General features: G+C 39.9%; 1 protein-coding gene across 1 annotated transcript in view; it reads right to left on the reverse strand.

The window, feature by feature from the left end:
- Nucleotides 1-633: 633 nt before the first annotated feature.
- Nucleotides 634-26,707, reverse strand: part of SLC35D1 (solute carrier family 35 member D1) — a 32,020-nt gene continuing 5,946 nt past the window's right edge. Inside the window, exons 5-12 of the mRNA XM_063427900.1 lie at nucleotides 24,522-24,593; nucleotides 20,920-20,988; nucleotides 20,157-20,259; nucleotides 19,581-19,673; nucleotides 7,844-7,911; nucleotides 6,569-6,647; nucleotides 5,408-5,490; nucleotides 634-4,374 (exon numbers count right to left, since the gene is read on the reverse strand). Of these exons, the coding sequence (XP_063283970.1) occupies nucleotides 4,266-4,374; nucleotides 5,408-5,490; nucleotides 6,569-6,647; nucleotides 7,844-7,911; nucleotides 19,581-19,673; nucleotides 20,157-20,259; nucleotides 20,920-20,988; nucleotides 24,522-24,593 (676 nt within the window). The 3' untranslated portion in view covers nucleotides 634-4,265. The remainder of the gene's footprint in view (nucleotides 4,375-5,407; nucleotides 5,491-6,568; nucleotides 6,648-7,843; nucleotides 7,912-19,580; nucleotides 19,674-20,156; nucleotides 20,260-20,919; nucleotides 20,989-24,521; nucleotides 24,594-26,707) is intronic.

The raw sequence follows: 26,707 nt of genomic DNA on the forward strand, positions 1-26,707 counted from the left end.
GGCATTAGATGATCCAGAGAAGGATCCCTGTGGCATTGGTGAAGAACACAATATCTGTGAAATTAGAAAGTGGAGATATTCATCCTTTTAGTCTAAAAAAAATTATGCGATCTCCCTGTTGAAGAAGCTGGATTGCTAATTGAATTGTCTCTATTTGAAGTTTCTTCACTACATGTGGATTTACCTGTTTCAAGTCCAGAATGGGTCTGGATGTCTTGTTTGGCTTCTGTACCAGAAAAAAAATCTTGAGAACGTTCCTTTGTATCTTTCTGCTATCACCACTTCCCTTCATTACATTCTTCACTGAGAGTTTCTGGACTTCATGATGTCAGTGAAGAAAGTTTTTCTGAGCATACCTCTGAACAAGGAAAATATAGAGAAGAAATGGAATCAAATTACCCCGGATTCTTTTGGGGTTCTTTGACAGATAGAAACAGACCACTACAGTCTTCATCCTACCAGCCGGGTGCCAAATTTTGTGGCCACATCTACATGTTCTAGAGATCTTTTGAAGAGATTACTTCATTTCAAATGATGGTCCTGTATCTACAATATAGAAGACTTAAAATTCAGGCACAACGTTTGAAAAAAAAAAAAAAAAAAAATACAAAACAAAAAAACACAAAGGACAAATTACAATATATATATAATTTTTAATGAGTAAAATTGTTTGACATAGATTACATGTACAAATGGAAATGCCAATACTTGAAATGAATAAGGCCTCTTCAATACTTAATAGCTTTCCTTTAACTCTCTGCACCCAAAATTCTACCATTTTAATTCACATTTGTTGCATTGTAACCTATGCTATATAAAATCCCTTAGACGCAGAGCTAGGGCGTTAAAATCTATGTATAGAAACTGGTTTGACCTCTTATAAACATGTAACACTTTCTGATTAGAGCAATACTTTATCCCTTCTAGCAGTCAAAGGGCTAATGTACAATATAAAAAAATAAAACAATCTATACAAGAGATCAACTATTGAACAGTTACAGGACTGTGATAATAGGAGATGAACACTTTAAAGTATAAAAGGTGATCATTATTGCTCGCAAACTAATACGGTTAATCCATTGATTGCCAGAGCCACAAACCACAGCTTTGCAGGCCCCTGTAATACTCCAGAAACAAACAACAGATCTAATTTAATTGAAAAGGCAGTCCCTTGGGGGGGGGAAAATAAATGTAAAAAAGGCACAAACTATATTTTTTTTTAAAGGATCAACAAAGCTAACAAAATGTATTTAAAATGGGTCACTCCTCACCAGTCAAATTCTTTGGCATGGATCTTTATACCAGCAGTTGACTGACAAGGGAGAGCAGGAGAACCCTCATATAGGCAGATCTCCAACTCGCTGGCAAAGCAACCACAGCACGTAAGTTGGTTACTAATTCTTTTAGCATGGGATGGAGGGGAAAGAGAAAAGTATGACATAACTGATATTTGTCCAAATGCTGGCATGTTTGTGCCATGGTGGATAGCTGCTGTGTTTAGGAAAATGTTCCCAAGCAGAACAAATGAAATCGGAACACAGGGGAAACTGTAGGTAGGTGTTAATATAATGTTTCACCCACAGATCTGCAGACAGTGCAATGCTGCAGTCAAGGTTAGTAGGTTCTATACCAAGGAACTATTGAACTGAATAGATAATTTATCTCAATGATTATTTTCACATTCATTGCCTACAGGGGGTGGATTTAATGGATTAGTGAAGAAAATAAAAACAAAACGATCATGCAATGTCATGCCAAGATGTTCCATTCATGAAAACATAAATGAAACCTATTAGGAGATGCATGAAGAATCTTGGAAGTTGGTTATGATCTCACGAAGTAGCTACATTCATGTTTTTTTCATGAATAATTCCGAGCGGACCATGCCTGCTCCTAGAACAGAGGCGATCTTTTCTCCAATAGAGAGGTCTGGTCAGGGAGAAATTTGGTTTGTTTTATAAAAGCCTCAGAAAAAAAACAACACTCTCAGAACATTTCATAAACCACGTTTGAATGCCATTTCAGATAAAGAAGTTTTATGTCACAACTTTTTATCGCTCTGCTTCTCAGGCATTTAAAAGGAAATTTTCACTAAAAAATAAATAAAAATAAAATTAAAAAGCTGTATTTTACAAGCTTGCACAGAATAAAGGACTACTGATAAATTAAAGGGACATTATAGTGATCAAAACAACTTAAGCTGAATAAAGCAGTTTTGGTGTATAGATCATGCCCCTGAAGTCTCAACGCTCAATTCTCCACCATTTAGAAGTTAAATCACTTGATTTTTGTTGATGCAGGCGTAGCCACACCTCCCCTGACTGTGACTCACATAGCCTGCATGAAAAGAAATGGTTTCACTTTCAATCAGATGTAACTTACTGTAAAAGTTTTTATCTCCTGCTCTGTAAATTGAAATTTAATTACGTACAAGAGGCTCCTGCGGGATCTAGAAAGCTACTAACAGAGCAGGAGATGAGAAATTCTAAATGAAACAGTATTTTCAATACAGGAAGTGTAAACATTCGAAGACTCTTTGCAGGAAGTGTTGGAAAGCTGTGTAAGTCACATGCAGGGAGGATGTGACTAGGGCTGCATAAACAAAGTGATTTAACTCCCAAATGGCAAAGAATTGAGCAGTGAGACTGCAGTGGCATGTTCTACACACCAAAACGGTTTCATTAAGCTAAAGTTTTTTGGGTGACTATAGTGTCCCTTTAATTTAATGTTTACATAATAGTACAGTAAGCAGTTCAAATGTGTATTAAAGTTACACAAACTGCCTATTTGTATCGCTCTGAACTTGACATTGAGTCAGAGTATATGTAATGTCATTTACTGATTGTGTACATTCTACATGTCTAACCAGTGGAATCAAGTAGACAGGAATGTCCTGTTGCCCATATGAAGAACTAAAAATAAATAAAAACAAAAACAGCAGTTAAAACAACCAGAACAGCTGGTTTCTGTAGTCAGTCCCTGCAGTGTCAGCACTGTAAACACTGCCTTTTCAGAGAAAAGGCAGTGTTTACATTGCTTCCTAGGTACATCTTTAGCGGCATTCACTCAGACGGCCACTAGGGTCCGGGGACTCTAAAAGATAGCCCAACACTACAATGTTATGAAACTATGTTTGTATTGTATGTTAGGGGTTATGGGAAGAACACGGTTCCACTTAGTTGGCCGGGATATCATACACATGACATAATAAAACTGGCTGCTAACCGGTTAAATCGGCATGCTTTGTACTGTATGGCAAGGTTATTTCTTTAAAATGCCGCTGAGAATGTACTCTGAGAAGCATAATTGATGTATCCCGCCCAGATTTACTAGCGGTTCTTCAACACGAGCACGGAAAAATGCACTTTGAAAATCTATTTTAACCTGACTTTAGTGCAGCAAGATGGGGTACGTTGAAGCGTCAACACAGAAAATTTAAAGTTGTGTGGCTATAACGCATGGGCTTTGTGATTTTATGGAGTCACAGCAGCAAAAACGATTTAAGTGACAAAATAATATTAAAGAAACTACAAAAAAAAAAAAATATACATAGTATGAAAATTTCCCTTTAAATCTGCAGATTTAAACAGATCATCAACACTAGTTCTTGTTCCAAAATTATTAAAATAATTTGCATCATACATTATATAAAATAAAACCCAACCCAACTAGTGGTTAATACAAGTCAATCCACGGTTGTGCATTCATTTTCCCTTATAGACCCAACTGCAAAGGTCATTAGGAAGATATATATTTATAAGATTCCACAGGTAAATCCCAGTTGACCAATTTGTCTGGGTGTGGATTAAAAGGCATCTGATTCAGACGAACGGTCCGAATGGCAAGGTATGCCATTGCAGCCCGTCTTGTACACAATTAATTAACTAAAACCCATCAGAGGCCAGTTTGTTGCATCTGACTGATATCAGTCCAAACCGATCTGAAATATATTTAACCACATGAATACATCTTAAAAAAAAACTTTGATCTTTGTTAGACTATAGGTGGATCCCATACATCCTCCTATACAGCCTCGTTTCTGATTGAAATGCTTTGAAAATTCAAACAATTGTGTTATTACAAAAATAAGGATTTTTTTTACTGCTCTTTAAATTAGTTTCTCTAAGAACATGTCTAAAATATGTATAAAAAGGCATCGATTATTTCAATCTGATAAATGTGCAAATTAGCAATAGCCTTTTTAAGTGTGCTAGTCGTACTCCCGATGAACAGAGTATCATGGACCAATCGGATTGTCTGTCCAATCACACAGCGCTTTTCCCTTTTATGTCCAGCTTTGCGATTGCCTCGGAGGGTTTACTCAATTGCTCTTCTGTAAATGTTATGTAGGAATAGACCAGACTTCCAGCAATGCTAAAATAAACAGATACATATTAGAATTTGAATGTATGTCAAGACTGGACAAAATCCCATGCTGAAACATTTCAACCAGTACTTTGACACCCCAGCATCTTCAGTATGACAGCAATGTGTAAGTGCACTAATCAACACTATCTTTGCATCAGTTTATTAACAAAACAGTGACATCACCATTAATTAGATCTTCGAGCTGTCACTTAACTTGTGCTACATGTGCAATATACTGAATCGTTTAGTAACTATTTCTTTAATAAAAATGGAACAAGCTCAACAAGAATGCCGGTACAACAAAGTGCTAATTGATTTAATGAAATTAAAAAGTAGCACTTTGCTGCACCAGCATTTTTGTTGCATGTTCCATTCTTACAGTAGTTGATGGACTGGTGTATTTTTGGCAAGGACCAACCGAGTTTATTCGGCAAGTACCAACAGAGTTTATTCAATAAACTGGGAATGATGGAGAATTGACAAGGGATTTGCAAGGTCAAAACAACAGCAGTCTAAATATAAGCAAGGTTTGTTCTTCATTGTTATTTCTCCACTACTGCTAGATAACTCCTAGTGTTTACAAAGACAGATTTTACAAACTCCAAGTTTAAATGAAGGTACAAAACATGCTAATCATAAACACAAAGACTGTTTAAATAATGCATCAATCCATATATTATGAATTCATAGTCGATTGAATGTCTCCAGGTGAAAAGTAACCAAGAACGAGCCATATGTAGCTCATTGTATTAACCCACATCATTAAATACACAGAATAAAAACATATTCTGTTTTTAAATAACCACCTTCAGATGGGAAATGTGTTAGCTGGGTCAGCAAGACAAATGGACGTTACCCTGGATTCATGTTCAGGTTACTAATTACATTTACCAGAAATCTAATTTAACCGTAACCTGAAACTGTTGACTGAATCTGTTAACACTGAATGTTACCGGGAAAGATTGTACTTTAAAGATTTTATCTTCGAACCCATCAATGCAAAGCTCAGACAGAATTAGTCAGCGTAGAGCTTAGATACCTGATATTTAATCCCAGGAAGTTTGTCCAAGTGAAGATGTAATCTCCTCCAAAAAACATTCCAAGGTAAGTAATCAAAATATTCTGTAGCCAAGAGAAAAATAATGGTTATACCGGTGTATTAAAAAAAAAAAAAAGAAAGAAACTGAACAGGTTTACATAAAAACAATAAAATATAAATCTGAATCTAAATATATAAACTGTTATTTTCGTGATATAGATATAATTAGAATATAACTCATCTAGGTTTTAAGATTAAAGGAGAGATTAAAGGACAACTAAAGGCGCACAAACCACCTCATCTCTTCTTTTAGCCCTTCAAACTACAACACTGACATTTGATAGATACGGCAATGCTTTGATTGAAGGGTTAAACATGCCTCTGGTGGCTGTCTTCTTGAAAGACACCAGTGACGCTTGCGCTGCAAAGACCGTTTCACTCGGTCGTTTGACGTTCAATGCCCATCTTCATCAAAACGCAGCATTGGTTTAAAGTTTTCTTTATGAGAAGCACCTTGATGGCCATGAAGCTTGCCTGACAGTAAGCAATGCCTCCTGGATGACATCACAGGAGGAGGAGTGAGTCTTGGTGCTAGAAAAAAAGCTAAGTCAGCCTTTTATTACGTTTACATTTTTTTGGAGGGGACAGTGAATATAACGAGGGACTAGGACACAATAGCGTTAGGAATACATATAAGTTAGCCGTGTTCCTTCAAGGCAGTCTGACATGAGGGTGTGACATAAAAGATAAGGACAGGCATTAAAGAGTTCTGCCGATGGTGCAGAAATTCAAAGAGAATTTCACATTTAAGGCCAAAGTAGCCGAACTGGAAAAATTCTCAAAGTCAAACACGCTTCCAGTTTGGCTATATTGGCCTTACATTTGAGACTCACTTTGAATTCCCTGGTAGTTCTCTGTAAACGTTCAGAGTTCTACCCATGGCCCAGAGCAGGTATTGTGAACCACATCACCCACAATACTTCTAAACTACCTTTCACATCATGTCCAGCCAGTGACCTACTGATACACATCCCTAGCATTCTATAGATATCTCATCAGTCTTGCTCATCAGTCTTACGATGGCTGATTGACTGAATAAAGGCACCACAGACAGGCTTTAACTTTTTGGGATTTTTCTTTGTTGTTTATTTTTTAACTTACTTTAATGCAGCCAACGATAGTAGTTGTCAGGGCAGAATTATAGTGAGTGCATAGAACCGTAGAATACATTAGAATAAACCTGAAACAAAAAACACAAAAAATGTACTTGGTTAAAGGTTATCCTCAAAGTTCAAATATAAAATACCACCAGCACGACATATTGATAAATTACAGACTCCGACAGGTATTAGAAATTGTATCATTCCCTGACTATCTCTACAGATGGTCAATATAGAGATATATCAGAAGTCGCAGATACACATAGACACCTTCAAAACAGTTCCAACCATCTCACCGCAAGGCAACACATCACAGATGTTCCCAGCACACAAACAGGGACTCTGACACTGTCCTCAGGAATTGTATAATTGTCTATATCCGTTATCTCTCCTAATAGTGTTCCACATCAATCAAGGTTTATTCAGATAGTACTTGCAGCGGCTGGGAAAACCATTCTCCACGCATGTCTCTTGGCTGATAACCCAGCCCCGGCAGTATGCCACACTAAGTTGTGCTTAAAATGGACTGGATAGAAACGTAACACAGGAAAATCAAGGTTACAAAATTCTCAGAATTGGAACCTCTACGTAAAGAACATAGACATTGAGAATAGAATGCTCATTCAAAATAAAAACATTGCAATGCAATATTTGGTTCTCCTTGAGTGGCCTCATTTTATTTGGGGGCTTGGGAGCCATAAAGTGGGACTTTTGGTGCAATTACAAGCATAATCATTTGATTTCATTTCTGGAGGGTTGAACCTGCACCCCTGAAACGGAACCAAACTGGACTGAATTCAAATTGGAACATCATTGTTAATTTTTTCTAATAAACACTTTATTTACTATCGTCTCCCTATTAAGATGATTGCAGTGCACACCGCTTTACTGTGATCTAAAATGGATTTTGTCATTTGGGATTTTTGGGGCGGTTATATCGTGGCTCTCATACCCGGGGCATACTGTGACGTCACACGCATGCCTAGCGCCATCAAAGCTTGCATCTAATTATTAATAATAATAATAATAATAATAAGAGAATAATTGGTGGATTGCCACATGCTCCTACAGTCCACAATGCCCCTCTCTATAAGGAGAACTGGATTGGACTGTCATCCTGATGGAACACCTCCAGGAATATGTTAAGAGAGGATGAGCGGACAGCAGTGCCGAAGGAGTCTCAGCGCTAGGGATGAGGTAGGTAAAATTTCTCTCTTTTTTTTTTTTGCAGAGTAAAATATCAAACTCAGAGGTTTAAAGCTAAACAACAACTTACCCCATTACACAGGACATGGTAAACTCAACGATGAAGAAAAAGTCATTCCATCCTTCATACTCCACAGCCTGTGGGGGAAAAAAACAAAAGTACAATTTTTGGTAAAATACATATTTAATGGCACACAAATGAATTTATTGCAAATTTGATCAATCTCTAGATACATGAAGCTTCTTGTTCATTCTCTGTAACATCGTTAAAGAATTATTGCAGAACTTAAAGAAAGTTAACGATTCGGACACCTAGAAAGCCCCCAAACAGAATATACCACCAATTAGTAAAACCTAAAAAAAAATCACCTATAATTTGTGTTAACCATTTTTCATGAGATGCTCCATTTTAAAGGGTATATTAATGATTTAGCAATGGACCTCACAATCCAGTCCAGTCCAGGCACAGAGCTGGTAGATCTGTACATTTAAAGGGTCCGTACTTTGCATTATGAGTTGGTCTCTATGATCTTCCCTGCTTCCCTCCCTGCAGAGAAACCGGGAAAACCATAGAGACTGTCCGTTTTCACATACAGTTTGGCTCCAGGTGCATGCATATGGCTGAAGGGTCCGGTCATATACTGAAGTTTTTCTAATTTAATTATTTTTACATATAAAATCAATTCAAATACATATTTCATTTCAATGCTTGATGAAATAAATTTTAAAAAGTAAGTAGTTTTGATGTGGTAGTTGCATTTTAACTTTGCTCTGACTAACATCTTTATTAATGAAATCTTTCAGAAAAGTCAGCCTGCATGTACAAAAAACAAAAACAAAAAAACCCACAAACCAAAACATAGCTTTTTAAACATTCTGCACTAGAGGTTAAAATCCATGAATTCTCACCCGGATCATCAGTAGGATGTTAATTTCTGTCAAACAGTGTTACAATTCTCGTTGGTGATCCATCCTACATGATGTATGCACAATATCAGCTATTCTAAAACAGCTCAGTCACTTGCCCTCTTTGTCTCATTTCTATTTATTTTAGTTTTTTTTTTGTTTTTTTTTCATTCTACATCATGAAAAGTAGGGATAACTTTATCGCATGGGATAAACTGCAAAGAATATAGGCAGAGCTTAAGCAAAGTTCCAATTTACCCACAATACAGCAGCCTAAATAATCCCACAGAAGGGCAAGATGCATCATAACAAGAGGAGAACAAAACGAAGGCCCCCCATGTATCAAAATACAATGAAGGAAGAAAGGATAAGTATAAATAAAGGCAATTGGCAAAGAAGAGAGTATGATCAGATACAAGTGGCATAAGGAAAGGAAAACAAAAAAACAAAAAACATTCAACAACCCATCAGGGGGTCGCTTTATGTAGACCGTTCACAATAACCATTAAAGTACACATAGTGAAGTCAGAATACTCTTAGAAACAACTACACAACCAAAACTAATCAGAAGTCATTTCCCTAAAAAAAAAATCCTCAACTTACTGTGTAAATCTGCATGCTGTTCGACTCATAAAAACAAGCAGTCTGCTGACATGTGGTAGCCTGATCCAATCACAGTGCTTCCCCATAGGATTGGCTGAGACTGACAAAGAGGCAGATCAGGGGCAGAGCCAGCATGAGTCAAACACAGCCCTGGCCAATCAGCATCTCCTCATAGAGATGAACTGAATCAATGAATCCGAAAGTTCAGTGTCTGCATGCAGAGGGAGGAGATACTGAATCACAGGATGCTGTGCACAGTGCTGCCCTGTGCTCTGCTGACAGCAGATCTGAATGGATGGAGGCACCATCAACTCCGAAGCACCTCTGGTTCACTCTGAGTGACTGCAACTGGAGGTGTCCCTAGCTTTCAATGTAAACACTGTATTGTCTCAGAAAATACAGTGTTTACATGAGAAAGGCTGCAGGGAGCTATGGATCTCACCTGAACAACCTCATTGTGGCGTATATTGTGCCTTAATTTGTCACAATTTTTTCACCAATTTATATCAATGTTTGTGGTGAGAACAAAAAATTGTACCCTAATGTAACAACGCAATGATTTGTGGACCCATGACATACTTTAAAACGAGAGAAATCTCAATGTATCTTTCCTGGTAAAATATTTTATAAATAAATAAAGCTGCAGTTGTTCAGGTGACTATAGTGTCCCTTTAAAGATTAAAGTTTAACTGCAAGTAAACTATATAAAAAAAAAACCTTGTACATTGTTAAATTGGTTCAATCATCAGCAATATACCAAGTAGAATCATGCATTTTAGAAATTCTACACTACACAAAAATCAATAATTTATAAAGCTATTAAGCAGGATTAAAAAATAAATACATAAATAAAAGCAGTTTGACTGTTCAAATAACCCCAAAAACGGCTTACATTTGAGAAAGGAGTCACTCCAGGATCTTATGTGGCGTTTATTGTGCCTTAATTTGTCACTATTTTTTCACCAATTTATATCAAGGTTTGTGGTGAGAACAAAAATCTTACACTTTATATGTACCATTGTCATCACAGCCCGCACATTATGCACAGTTGCAAACAATAAAACAATATGCCCAATGCATAACCTGGACACTATTTTGGGAAGTTCTAGTGCTGTAAAAGACTAAAAGAGACGTGACAGGCTCATGTTTTAAGTGTGAATTTTCATAGATGGTGTTGATGGCTCCATGTTCCATTTTGGAGCACTTTAGCAGGCGACATATTCCAACTACCCCATAAAGGCATACCATTTCTTAAAGACGACATCCCAGGGTATTTAAATAGGCATATTTTGAACCTTAGCGTAGGTTGCTCAGCTATGTCATCTGAGTGCAGTAATACCCCCGTATGTACCTTTGCCAGGTATATGTGGATGTTGAAGGGGCACATTTGAGACACAGCCATTCCAGTATTTTATTTATCTCCAAACTTTATACTCTGTGTCCATGTCCCATTTTGGAGTATTTTAGCAGGCTACAAATTTTAACTACCCCATAAAGGCATATTATTTCTTAAAGAAGACATCCAAAATGCATTTTTTTTTTTGAACCTTCGCATGGGATAATTTTTCCGCTAACTTGTACAAAGTGTAGTGGTAGTAAGCATTTTTTCTGCCTTTTTGACCCACACAGTGAGACCCACACAGTGAGCTTCTACTGTATATTTCACAAACCCTATATGTGCTATGGCAGTATAACACTACATAGGTTGCTCAGCTATGACGTCTGAATAGCAGCAGAATACAGCGATTTATATTTTGATCACTGCAGGCAGTGATCAACTGCAGGGAACGGGTTAATTTTTATTAGGACTGGGTAAACAGGGGCGGGATTTTTTTTAACTTTATTCCTACTGTTAACCCCTATCTAGCATGAAATTCAGATACCATTAGGTATTAGCTAGCATCAAATTCCCCACTAACTTTCCCCCACCGCAGCAAGCTAAAAACGTAATGTTAAAATATTGAAATAAAATAAATTTAACACCGGAGGGATAAAAAAAAAAAAAATTTTTAAAAAAAATACTGTGATCTGTATTTTGATCACTGTAGTCAGTGATCAAATGACAGTGAAGGGTTTAATTTTAATAAAGCAGGGGAAAGGGGGTGGGATTTTACTTTAACTATTTTTTTTTGTAGGGAGAAGATAGTTAGCACTGATCAGTCTCCCTGCACTTCACGTTGAACGCGGAAGAGCAGGGAGGCAGATTAGGAGTCCCGGGTGCTCCCGGTCTGCCTCAAATACCGAGGCAGACCGGAGGAGCGTTAACCCCTTGATTAAGGTTAACTTAAATAAATGACAGAAATTTTCCCTCATGCGTCCTTAACGCTTGGACAAGCATGATGGAAACTTTTTGTCTTGCATTGGGAAGGGGTTAAAGAGTATGCAGAGGGTGCCAGCATTACACAGATACCCCAAATAAACATCATCAAGTAACAGATCATTAAAAGAAACAAATAGTAACACCATATAAGATACATTTTAAATAACAAATTGTCAAGAAATAGCTAGCATAAAAGAAATTGTAATAACAGTACAATCTAATCTGTACCCCTCATTCAATTGTGACTATTTTACCGCCATATAAAATACTACATATGCCTCCGTTTTATACCTATTTATATGTAAAAAAAACAAAAAAACAGTCTGACTTAGGCACATGCAATGATTTACTTTTCCCATTATCTAGTACAATCCAAAACAACTTTAGCTTAATGAAACAGTTTTGGTGTATAGATCATGCCCTACAGCCTCACTTCTCAATTACCTGCCTTTTAAAAGTTAAATCACTTTTGCATCTGTTTATGCAGCCCTAGCCACACCTCCCCGGCTGATAATCACACAGTCTGCATTAAAGAAAATGACTTTATATTCAATCAGATGTCAACCTACTTTAGAAGCATTTATATCCTGCTCTGTACATTTAACTTTAATTACAAAGAAGAGGTACCTGCAAAAGTATTAGACAGGATGTGCCATAAAGGAAGTTTAAACATTAGATCTATTTACAGAGAGTGTGAATCACATGCAGGGAGATGTGACAAGGGTGCATCAACAAAGTAATTAAACTCCTCAAAGGCAGAGTTGTGCAGTGAGACCGCGTGAGAATAATCTATACACCAAAACTGCTTCATAAAACTAAAGTTGTTTTGGTGCCTTTAGTGTCCCTTTAAGGTCACAAGCGGTTCTCTAATTGATATAAAGGGGAATCTGTGGAGGACAATTGCAACTCCTCTCATCTCAAACACTCACAAGTTTAACACGCAGCAATATTTCTTTATGCCTGGATATCACAGGAAACACAAACCTTTGACAGATTCTGTTCTGTGCTTTCTCAGAGAGCAGTTGTGATATTAGAAGGCAGTTTCTGTTATTTAAAATATGGAAAACAGATGTGTATATATAAAACAAAAACAAAAAAAAACACTAAAATAAAATTAAAAAACAAAAACAAAAATTGACTCCACTTTAATGATCAGGATTCCAAATTATTCTAGTTCCAGATGTGACAGGTTTTGTTTGCCATAGTCGCAATGTAATGAAACTAGGACGTACAATGCTTGGCAAATACGATGGAATTACTCTGGACGTGTGAAGTCTTCCTATTCAAGACTCCTATATAAACAGGACAAAATTAAACACGCCTAAAATTCTAGGAAAAAAAAAATAATAATAATAATAAAAAAAAATCTATAGGTGAAACTTACAGGGACACTATAGTCACCAGAACAACTGCAGCTTAATGTAGTTGTTCTGGTGAGTATAACCATTATATGCTGGCATTTTCATGCAAACACAGAGAAAAGGCAGTGTTTACATTGCCCCTAGGGACACCTCCAAGTAGCCACTCCTGAGATGGCCACTGGAGGTGCTTTCTGGCTCAGGGCTGCACAGTAAGCACGCTCTGCATGGGGACGCTGAATTTTCCTCATAGAGATGCATTGATTCAATGCATCTCAATGAAGAGGTGTTGATTGGCCAAAATGGCATTTGGCCCCCTTGCTGATTTTTGGCAAAAAAAAAAATCTGCAATGCTCATGAGGTCACCAAGGGGCAGGGCTAGCACAGGCAGACCCGCGCAGCGCTAGAAATAAGGTGAGTTTTATTAACTTTTAAGGGGGGATAAAGGGGTGGGGGGGGGGGGGAGGGCAAGCTACCTAAATGGTGGGTTTAAGCACTATAGGGTCAGGAATACATGTGTTCCTTTAAACTCAAAAGTGTGTTACAGACAGATGCTCATTGAAAAAATAAATAAATAAAATTCAATCTCCTGGGCAGTTGAAATGTGGAAAGACGAGAACAGACTGGCTTTGTTTACACGGTGTATAGCAGTCCTACACTGGCTCCCTGAGAAGCACAATGGCTACATTCTGCCTTCAATTCGCTGGCAGCCAAATAGTAAGGAGTGGTTCTTTTTAAGCACTCTCTCCAGCTGGTGTGATCTGACCTCGAGAGCATTGAAACAGCCAGATTTCTGTGAAGGTAACATCGCTACCATTAACATGTTCGCAAGCAAAGGAGAGACATGTTTAAAAAAATTATTAACTGAAAATAAAATCCACACACATAACATTATCTCTTAAGGAGCAATTAATGATGATGGGTAATTGTTCAGTGATCACAAGGCTATATAAAAGCAAGTCATAGCTATAGAGAGTGTAAAAATAAACAACTCCAAAAACACACGTCTACACAAGCAGAAGAGCCAACATCACAAAAAAACGCAGATATTTCTCAACTTTATTTCCTCATAATGCCTGAAAGCTAGCTGAGCATCATGGGAATTTTAGTTCTCAATTATTTTCAGTGCCAAAAGACAGCCATCACTGAACGACAAGGACATGATTGTGGTAGCAGCAAACAAACCGCAAACTACAATGTTGCAATGTCCACACAATACGATGTAATGAGAATGTTCCTTTAAGCATAGCCATCACCAAAATTAAACTTTATCGAGTCTGCTTCTATGTCGCTGCTCCCTGGGTCTGAATCGCTTGAATTTGTTTCCTGAGTGCTCTTGTTTTCGTTAAATACATCAAGTAAAACAGGGTCTACTTTTCCTTGTGAATAGCAGTCAAGTTGACAAAACATGACACTGGGTACAGTTTCAAAGACACAAAAAAAATTACATTTAGCCAAAGCAATTATTTTATTGTGTATTGAAAGCAACCTTTATTTAAATAAATTCCTATTTTGCATCGCCATGTTTAACCACCTTCAGTCGGATGGTCCCTTGCAGTGACCATTTATTCTCTATGGTATGGGCAGGGCCGGTGCTAGGATTTTTGACTACACAGGCGAAGATGCATTTTGACGCCCCACCCCACGCCTCTCCCCAAAAAATAAACAATGCATCTTCACCTCTGTGTCTCGTAGCCCCCTTTTGAATTTCTTAGCCCCCATTAGTGTTGCATATCCAACCTCTTCAATGTCTTACCCCTTTGGCCCCTTTGTGCCCTTTAGTGTGTCTCCTACAACCCCTCTTATGTATTTCTTACTTCCCCGCCAGCCCATTTCTGTCTCTTTCTTCCCCTCAGCCCCTATCTATCTCTCTTTTTTTCCCACATAGACATGGATACAGGCAAAAATACATACATGCACAAATACACAAACATACAGACACACAACCATACAAGCACACAGACATAATTATTCAGGCACACAGTCACAAAGATATACAGACACACAGTCATAAAAGGCACACAATCAAACAAACACAGTCATACAATCTACACATACAGGTACATTGTCGTGCAAACACAGACATACATTCATACAGACACAGGCACACACAGAAATACAGACACAGACATAAAGAAACAGAGAGGCATATAGAGACATACATACACAATGATACAGACAGACATACACACACACACACTGACAGACAGACATATACACACACACACTGAGACATATACACACACACACACTGACACAGATATACACACACACTGACAGACATATACACACACACACTGACAGACATATACACACACACACTGACAGACATATACACACACACACTGACAGACATATACACACACACACTGACAGACAGACATATACACACACACACTGACAGACATATACACACACACACACACTGACAGACAGACACACATACACACTGACAGACAGACACACATACACACTGACAGACAGACACACATACACACTGACAGACAGACACACATACACACTGACAGACAGACACACATACACACTGACAGACACACATACACACTGACAGACACACATACACACTGACAGACAGACAGACACACTGACAGACAGACAGACACACTGACAGACAGACAGACACACTGACAGACAGACAGACACACTGACAGACAGACAGACACACTGACAGACAGACACACTGACAGACAGACACACTGACAGACAGACACACTGACAGACAGACACACTGACAGACAGACACACTGACAGACAGACACACTGACAGACAGACACACTGACAGACAGACACACTGACAGACAGACACACTGACAGACAGACACACTGACAGACAGACACACTGACAGACAGACACACTGACAGACAGACAGACACACTGACAGACAGACACACACAGACAGACAGACAGACAGACACACACAGACAGACACACACACAGACAGACACACACACAGACAGACACACACACAGACAGACACACACACTGACAGACATACACACTGACAGACATACACACTGACAGACATACACACACAGACAGACATACACACACACTGACAGACAGACAGACACACACAGACAGACAGACACACAGACAGACACACACACAGACAGACACACACACAGACAGACACACACACAGACAGACACACACACAGACAGACACACACACTGACAGACATACACACTGACAGACATACACACTGACAGACATACACACACAGACAGACATACACACACACTGACAGACAGACAGACAGACACACACAGACAGACACACACACACAGACAGACACACACACAGACAGACACACACAGACAGACACACACACTGACAGACATACACACTGACAGACATACACACACAGACAGACATACACACACAGACAGACATACACACACAGACAGACATACACACACACTGACAGACATACACACACTGACAGACATATACACACACTGACAGACATACACACACTGACAGACATACACACACTGACAGACATATACACACACTGACAGACATACACACACACTGACAGACATACACACACACTGACAGACATACACACACAGACAGACAGACATATACACACACACACTGACAGACAGACATACACACACACTGACAGACAGACATACAGACATACACACACACACTGACAGACAGGTTCAGGAGGGTGGCTTACCTGGGATCCAAAGTGCTGCCTGAGGTAGTTGGGAGTTGGAGGAGCTGGTCCTGCCCAGCCCCCCTCATCTCTGCCTCCTCTCTGCTCTCTTCTTGGGGGGACTTCCTCCCATGCTGAAGTGAGGGGCCGGCGGTAGCTCTGCCCCTGCTGGGCGCCAGCCGCGCTGTGTGCTACAGAGGGAGCAGGGATATGACGTGTTCATATCCCCGCCCCCTCCACACAGTCCGCGACACTGCCGGCTTGCGCTCGGTCACGCTACAAGAAGTGACCGGCAGGAGAGGGGAGCTGTGCGCTTCCCAACCTCCTGCTGGTCACCCGGACTTTTGCGCCCCCCGGGCCGGTGCGCCCTTAGGCGGCCGCCTGAGCCGCCTTATGGACGCGCCGGCCCTGGGTATGGGTGCACAACCCATGGCCTACAAATGCACTACACAACCACACACACACACACACTGCATCCACTACACAACCACACACACACACTGCATCCACTACACAACCACACACACACACACAGCATCCACTACACAACCACACACACACACACACACTGCATCCACTACACAACCACACACACACACACACACACCATCCACTACACAACCACACACATCATCCACTACACAACCACACACATCATCCACTACACAACCACACATCATCCACTACACAACCACACATCATCCACTACACAACCACACACCATCCACTACACAACCACACACCATCCACTACACAACCACACACCATCCACTACACAACCACACACCATCCACTACACAACCACACATCATCCACTACACAACCACACATCATCCACTACACAACCACACATCATCCACTACACAACCACACACCATCCACTACACAACCACACACCATCCACTACACAACCACACACCATCCACTACACAACCACACACACATCATCCACTACACAACCACACACACATCATCCACTACACAACCACACACACACACACACACACATCATCCACTACACAAAAACACTGCATTCACCACACACACACATAATCCACTACACACACAGCATCCACTACACACACAGCATCCACTACACACACAGCATCCACTACACACACAGCATCCACTACACAAACTGCATCCACTACACAAACTGCATTAACTATACACACACACACTACATCCACTATACACAAACTCTGTCCACTACACAAACATACAATCTGAATCCACTATAAACAGCGTATCCACTTTACTCACGCACTTTGTATCCACTACACACATTCTATAGCCACTATACACACACACACAAACAAATTCAGTACACACACACACTTCATCCTTGTGGGTGGACTAAAGATGGGCCCTGTGGGTGGATTTGGGGGCAGGTCATGTGGACTGACTTGGCGGCGGGCCCCGGGGGGCCCAGACCGTGGGCTGTGTCAGGGGCCCCAAAATTTCTGGTGGCAGCCCTGGTTTCCCGCGCGGCTTAGCAAAGGGCTGAGAAATGTAAGGCGCCAGGGCCAAATGTCTAATCGCCATGGCGACCTGGAATTTGTTGAGCCCTGTGAATGTATGTGTGTGTGTACACACACACACACACTTTATAACTGCCCCCTACTTTTGTCTCTGGCCCCTTAATTGTGGAGACAAAAAACTGTTAATGGAGATAGATATATATAGTTAGATATAGATATAGAGATATCTGATCTTGAAAAATAACTTATAGAGGTTGAAACGTCGATCCTTTGAACATTTATATTGAGTAATAGACTTTGCAACCATGGGTAAATCTGAAACATTCACCTAGACCTGAGAAATGTAAAACACCCTGTTAAGACATCAGGGACTAGAAACTATTAGCAATATTACAAAACATTGATTCACAGGAACCATAGTACATGCACAGAAGGATCAACCAACCAGTAACAGGCTCCAAATCCTACAAATGCAGCCTTGATGGGTGACATTAATATAACACAGGCTGCCCTGCCCTAATACGGTCACTTTCTTTCTTCTTACCAAAATTCAATTCATAGGATGCCCAGATCCCTGCGTCAGGCACTGTGCCTTTCACCCCAGAGACCACTGAAGAATGAACTGAAACAAAAAAACTTTCCAAACATTATCCCAACAAGAGCCTCATGGATCACGTCGCACATTATGGAAAAAAAATGAGCTTTCCAAAACTGTTAGAACAGCTTGACACTGATCATTTCCTGGACCTATGGTGTTAGACAGTCTGTAACCAACAACGCTCGCAAACTAATGATCAGAACATGTGCATTCAAGCTCTAAACCGTTTCTTTAACCATCAAATAAGATTGGAACCAAACAGATCATAGTTCATAATGTTACAGAGAAGGAGTCATGTTTGTGGTTTTCCCATGGCAGCTGATGCAATGATATAAAGGTAGCACCAGGCACCTAGACCATAGTAAATGAAAGGGAAGAAACTAAAATATGTAGTTCTAATATAGGGGGATTCAGAAACTTAGTGAATTAAATCTGAATTGCAAAATTGAGAATTAAATAGGACTAGAGGGGAGTTGGGGGATTTTTCTAAAGCAGCAATTTTTTATTTCTTCTAAGGATAGTGGGAAAATTTTGACACAAACCTGGAAGGGGGAATTCTGAAAGGCCCACCACCCCAAACAGCAGCAAAAACACTACGTAAATAGAGTAAATTTACTTCAGCTTCATATATTCTATTTCTATTTTTCTTATCTACATTAATGTCAGAGAATACGTATTTATTACCAAGGATTAAAATAAAAAAAAAAAATTAAAAATTAAAAAACACACACCACAAAGCAAATAAATATTCCCAACACAACCAAATAACACTACAATATGCAATAATTGTAAATGTGTTCATTTTATTATATGTGAATCAATGTGGAAAATAGGACTAGAGTAGAACATACCTTGTGGATTTCGCCAGTGACATACGCAATGCCCAGAGTTGGAAGGATCATGAACAGTGCATTGTAATAAAGCAGCCCATATTTCCCCAATTCCTGTAAATAAATAAAAAAAAAATAAATAAATAAAGAAATGTTATCATCTTGTCATGAAATCGCATGATCAAGAAGAATTTACCATTTTATTATATAGTAACAGAACATTCCGTTGTCACTATATGAAGGCAAAAGTATTAGTATTCACAATTTTACATCAAGGATATCAATAGAAAGGAATTTAAAGCAATGAATTTGAGTTGCAGGCAGCCCAACAATCTTACAGTACCGGAAAAGTGGGGTAAAGGAACACAATATGAAGAATAAAGAGTCACAGGGCAAGAAATTTACGGGTATTGGTGACGAGAAACAGGGGAAAGGCCAATGTAAGGAGAGAAGTTACCCAAAAAGATTAGAGACTAGGTTTGAGAAAGTTTTGGAGAAGGGAGGAAGCTGATCGGAAGAAGTCGGGCATTCAATGCTTTGTGGTTCCTCTTATAAAAGCTGTGTGGGGGAGGGTTAATAAGCTTTAATCGGACACACCTTAGAATCTAGCTTCTGTTTGACATAAGCACCGTTGGCGGCTGTTAAGACATCATTCACCAAGATAAATATGTATCCCTCTAGGTCGAAAGCAAGGTCAGCACTGCGGGAAAGCACACGTTATTACACCCTGGGAAGAATAATGCCAACACACAAAAATCTGTGAAAGAAAATATGAGAAATTGTGGAATATTACCAATACATTGGGTTCTGAAAAGTGGTGAAATTTGAAAGGTTAGTCACCATGCTTCCATTGTGATTTCCTTCTCAGACATTACATACCATGGCATTTTGTTTTGGGCAACAGTAGAACTGATCTTTGCCATATGGAGAAGAGTTTGACTAGTAGCCGAATTTAGTGATAAATATGTTCGCAATGAACCAGTGTTTGTCAAGGCGAGGCATTGCTGTACTAGAGGTATTAGATTCATGTTTTTTACCACTATAGCAAAAAGCACTTCAAATTAACTTTTACAATCAACAGATTATTTGCATCTTGCGTGGAACATTCTTCCCCAATCTATACTTGTGTCTCTAATAATCATTTCTCCTCCTTAATCGGATGAAAAAGGTAGAGAATTTATGAGCTGGCAGGAGTGAATGCAATAATTGGGCAATATGGATGCCCCCATCAAGGCTAGGATCTGGGAAACTAGCTTATTCATTTTCATGCACCAACTGAGAAAATAGTCATAGAATACAGTTTTAGTTAAAAAGAGTTAAGAAAGAGAGAAAGAGGGGAAAAAAAGCACTTTGATGTTACCTTGCAGCTATAAATGCTCCGAGAATCATAGAAAATACTGTCATTTGGATCCCACGAGAGAACTTCTTCCTATGGAGATAATCATTTTAAAGTGGTTTTCAGGCAGACACAAAAGCCAATTAGAGCACTGATGGCTTAACCTTTGCCACTACAACTGTCAGAGCCTATATCATAAGAAACGTAGCCAACAATAGCAGGATTGCCAAGTTTAGCCTATTGGGGTGACTGAATAGTGGGAAAGAGGGTTTAGGACATTTCACTTAGAGTGGCATCAAAATAATCATCCATTCTAAGATGAAAAGTCATGCACACACACACCCCTGAATTCATTCACCTCCAACTGCCCCACACACATACACCCCTGTAACCATTCACCTCCAACTGCCCCACACACATACACCCCTGTAACCATTCACCTCCAACTGCTCCACACACACACATACACCCCTGTAACCATTCACCTCCAACTGCTCCACACACACACATACACCCCTGTAACCATTCACCTCCAACTGCTCCACACACACACATACACCCCTGTAACCATTCACCTCCAACTGCTCCTCACACACACATACACCCCTGTAACCATTCACCTCCAACTGCTCCTCACACATACACCCCTGTAACCATTCACCTCCAACTGCTCCACACACATACACCCCTGTAACCATTCACCTCCAACTGCTCCACACACATACACCCCTGTAACCATTCACCTCCAACTGCTCCACACACATACACCCCTGTAACCATTCACCTCCAACTGCTCCACACACATACACCCCTGTAACCAACCATTCACCTCCAACTGCTCCACACACATACACCCCTGTAACCATTCACCTCCAACTGCTCCACACACATACACCCCTGTAACCAACCATTCACCTCCAACTGCTCCACACACACACACACACACACCCCCCTGTAACCATTCACCTACAGACCCTTCACACACAAACATCTACAGGCCCTCCACACACACACACACACCTGTGCATTCATTCACCTACTGCTGATTCACACTCATATAAATATATTTAATCACATATAGCCACTCCACACACACGTCCTGTACACAAACCCCAATGCAATCACAAACATACAGGCCCAGTGCACAAATAAACCTCTGCACATGTTCACTTTAATTAATGTTCTGCTCGTAAGGGGCGGAAGAGACATGCTATATCAGCAGACGCAGGTGGCTTAACCCACTTCAAAACAAAAGATTCACATTGCATTGCTTGAGTGTACAAGAAATTCAAGATTAACTAGGCTGGTAATATTAGATCAGATTGCACATGCAAAATAAACCAAGTATTAAAGCATTTTCTCCAAAATAGCATTTCTACCTCAGACACTTATTTTACTTAATCCATTTTTGCCTGTCTCCACACAAAAATTATTTTATTCACCTTAGAGTGGCCTTTTATTGTGGCCAGCCTAAGGCACACCTGTGCAATAATCATGCTGTCTAATCAGCATCCTGATATGCCCCACCTGTGAGGTGGATGGATTATCTCGGCAAAGGAGAAGTGCTCACTAACAGATTTAGACAGATTTGTGAATAATATTCGAGAGAAATGGGCCTTTAGTGTACATAGAAAAAAAGTCTTAGATCTTCGAGTTCAGCTCATGAAAAATGATGGCAAAAACAAAAGTGTTGCGTTTATAATTTTGTTCAGTGTAATTGGCTTCTATACAGTTATGGGTCTACATTTAAAAAATGGTGGAGCCCAGTTATTGAAATTCAGAACATAGAAGAAAATACTGCTTTATTATTAAATCAGCAAAATAAAACCGTCTATTTGTGCTTTTAAACAGATTTTACATTAAGTCTGTGTTTTTTTATAGAATTTGAAATAAGTGATTTCAAACCATCAGTTGTCAAACCCATTATCCTTTTATGGTAATTTTGAGAAAAACTTGCAAACCCGCTATTTCCCATATTCTACACTCTGTTAAAGGACCACTCTAGGCACCCAGACCACTTCAGCTTAATGAAGTGGTCTGGGTGCCAGGTCCAGCTAGCTTTTACCCTTTTTTTTATAAACATAGCAGTTTCAGAGAAACTGCTATGTTTATTCTGAGGGTTAAGCCAGCCTCCAGAGCCTCTAGTGGCTGTCTCACTGACAGCCGCTAGAGGCGCTTGCGTGCTTCTCACTGTGAAAATCACAGTGAGAGCACGCAAGCGTCCATAGGAAAGCATTATGAATGCTTTCCTATGCGACCGGCTGAATGCGAGCGCGGCTCCTGCCGCGCATGCGCATTCAGCCGATGACGTCGCGAGGAAGAAGAGGAGGAGGAGTAGAGCTCCCCGCCCGGCGCTGGAGAAAGAGGTAAGTTTAACCCCTTCCTCCCCCCAGAGCCCGGCGGGAGTGGGTCCCTGAGGGTGGGGGCACCCTCAGGGCACTCTAGTGCCAGGAAAACGAGTATGTTTTCCTGGCACTAGAGTGGTCCTTTAACATGTTAGAGAAGTCTGTGTGTTCATGGCTGCCCGTTGTCCTTCTTGCAGCCTGTGCAGACAAATCACACTGTCACAGGTTATTCAATAAAGTGAATTTCAAATTTTAGGCCGATTAAGCCAAACTGGAAACTGTGGAGAAGCAGATTATTTGCAAGCAGGTGACTAATTGCATTGAGGATGGATGTTAGGCTTGCATCATTCTCTGCCTTTATAGCCCCCAGACCTACCCTGTGATAGTAGATCAGCTGTACTTCGTGATACCCCCTGGCAGTAATATGTGTGCATAACCCCCCTAAAATCCTGTAATGGGGAGTTCGGGGGCTACATATACCTTACCAAGTGCTACACTGATTTCATAATAATTACAAAAACTGATAATATGTCAACTTTGTCCCCCCAGTGACAAGTTCAATATATATATATACACACACACACACACACACACACACACACACACACAATTCTTTAACACACTACAGAAAAAATACACACAGCTCCAAGGCACTGCAAAGAGATCTAATACATGTACTAAAACTTCTAGAAAGTCTACGGAGCAGTCTTTATCACAGCACAATTATCTGTATGGGCAGAGGAAAACATGGTTTATTTGGAGAGAGGGTTGGTATCCAGATGCAATAAAATTTTTTTACAAACGAACATAAGACAGGCCACCTAAACCTTCATGTGGAACAAGGAATGGCCATGTTAGGGGTGTTTGAGTATTGTTACCTACTGTACAGCGCTGTGGAATATGTTGGTGCTATATAATAAAATGCTATTGATAGTAAAAAGCAAACCTCATTCTTTGCCATAGTGAAATATTCTCCAACATCAGTCACCACAAGGTATCCTGCTGCAAACCGTTTCTGCATGAGACGTGATTGCATTTGACACAATCTGACATATGTTTTCTCTAGATAAGAGACTAACAGAAGTGAGGACAGCAGAAACACCGGCAATATCTCAGACACAAAACGGTGACATTATACCACACAAAGACAGTTAATGAAATGGGATCTGCATATTTTCAGTGATAATTTGGATCATTGTGCATGGTGAGGGAATGCAAAAACAAAAAACCTGTTGTCAAAGGAAGGAAAGCATGTTTAGAAAGACATCAAAACATTCTTACTTGAGCAACATGCCTTCAGCCATCATTGTAAACAAGATGGAAAACCGTCTCAACACTGTGAACATGGGAAGACTGGAAAACAAGAGAGAAGCTGGATTATATTCCTTTGGCTGAGCCTCAGATTATTTCCAAAATAAATTAGAATAAAATGATTACAAACAAACTTATCTTTTACAATACTCTCCCCGTTTATACACAAAATGCACTCAATTACTCTGTGTGCCTTATATGCTGAATGGTGCATTCACTATATCTAGATATTTAGTATCTGTGAACATATGTCAATTTCGGTAAAATACATATTGGGTTTTAAAGGAGGATCACTGGCAGCAGCCTGATATGCAGTGCTTAGAGGATGATCACTGGCAGCAGCCTGATATGCAGTGCTTAGAGGAGGATCACTGGCAGCAGCCTGATATGCAGTGCTTAGAGGAGGATCGCTGGCAGCAGCCTGATATGCAGTGCTTAGAGGAGGATCACTGGCAGCAGCCTGATATGCAGTGCTTAGAGGAGGATCACTGGCAGCAGCCTGATATGCAGTGCTTAGAGGAGGATCGCTGGCAGCAGCCTGATATGCAGTGCTTAGAGGAGGATCACTGGCAGCAGCCTGATATGCAGTGCTTAGAGGAGGATCACTGGCAGCAGCCTGATATGCAGTGCTTAGAGGAGGATCACTGGCAGCAGCCTGATATGCAGTGCTTAGAGGGGGATCACTGGCAGCAGCCTGATATGCAGTGCTTAGAGGGGGATCACTGGCAGCAGCCTGATATGCAGTGCTTAGAGGGGGATCACTGGCAGCAGCCTGATATGCAGTGCTTAGAGGGGGATCACTGGCAGCAGCCTGATATGCAGTGCTTAGAGGAGGATCACTGGCAGCAGCCTGATATGCAGTGCTTAGAGGAGGGATACAGACCCTCACTTATAAGCCACAATATCAAGAGAGGCTGGAGGAGGGAATATATATAAATTATTATTATTTCTTTTAAATACAGGGCTAAGGCAATAACACATTTGCCAAGTATCGTGTTAGCATACATTATAGCAGAGCATGTTTTCCAGTTCTCCATTAAAACTTTATTTGACCAAAATACTGACTGCTGCATTGAGATTTAGATTAGCCAGACTGCACAAACAATATGTAATTCATAAGACATCCAATGCTGCTCTGGTACTTTCAAATCATTTCAGTACCTTTCCCCATTCAGCAATGAAACAGAAACCAATAAATCCATGTTTACTACATCACCACATGTTTGTAGTAATTTGGGGGGTGGGAGGGGAAGCACAGGTAATCAGAAACATCTGATTGTTAAACTCATGTTGCTCCTTGCCAGCAATGTGGCAAAATATTGCAAAACACCTCAAAATATAAATCTGCATCTTCTTCACCTCCCATAAATATAGCAATAGAAAACTCATATATAATCTCCCTGATAATTAAATTTACCAACACCATTTATAAATATATGCAATACAGCCAGCCCAATGTTTATACAAAAACAAACAGTAAATTCAGAAAACGCTGAGCTATGTATTTATGAGCAAAATGCAACACAGATTACTGGCGTTTGTGTTTTAATGTGTAGTTCCAATCGAAATGCCACATTTAACTCGCCTTATTCATGTATTAAAACCATTTGTTTGCCCCAGCACTGATTAATGCTTTGAGAATTTGGTTAGCCAGATTGCAGACGAAATAAGACGTTATTGATACCCAATGTGCAGATTACAATTACAGGATATCTCTGGATCTGGTAGTGGAAAACAAACCAAGACCATTCAAACCATGTGCCAACCATATTTAACATGGGGTATGAGTAATTCCAATGAAAGGGTCACAAGTACTCTGAGGGCTCTGATTAATAAACTTGTGTTGCTTCAGACTCCAGGATGATGTAGATTTGTAAATACAAATAGTAGATCCTCGTAATACAAATAGTTTTGGGTAGTTTTAGAACAGCTGGAATAATCCTTTTTAGACTTGTGCAAAAATTAAAAACACAAAGAAAAAAAAAAGTTACCTGCGCTCTCTCCTTAATCCCTATGTATTCTTAAACAAATGGAGGTTTTTTTAGTTACCTCCAATGGCCATGAGCTAGAAGCAAGGTGAATTGTTAGAGTTAGGACCCACCCGGGGGGGGGGGATGGGTCTGCCTTGACGTTGGCAGGTGGGCTTATCCTCTCAT

This window comes from Pelobates fuscus, chromosome 7 (genome assembly GCF_036172605.1).
Source record: "Pelobates fuscus isolate aPelFus1 chromosome 7, aPelFus1.pri, whole genome shotgun sequence".
Taxonomy (NCBI): domain Eukaryota; kingdom Metazoa; phylum Chordata; class Amphibia; order Anura; family Pelobatidae; genus Pelobates; species Pelobates fuscus.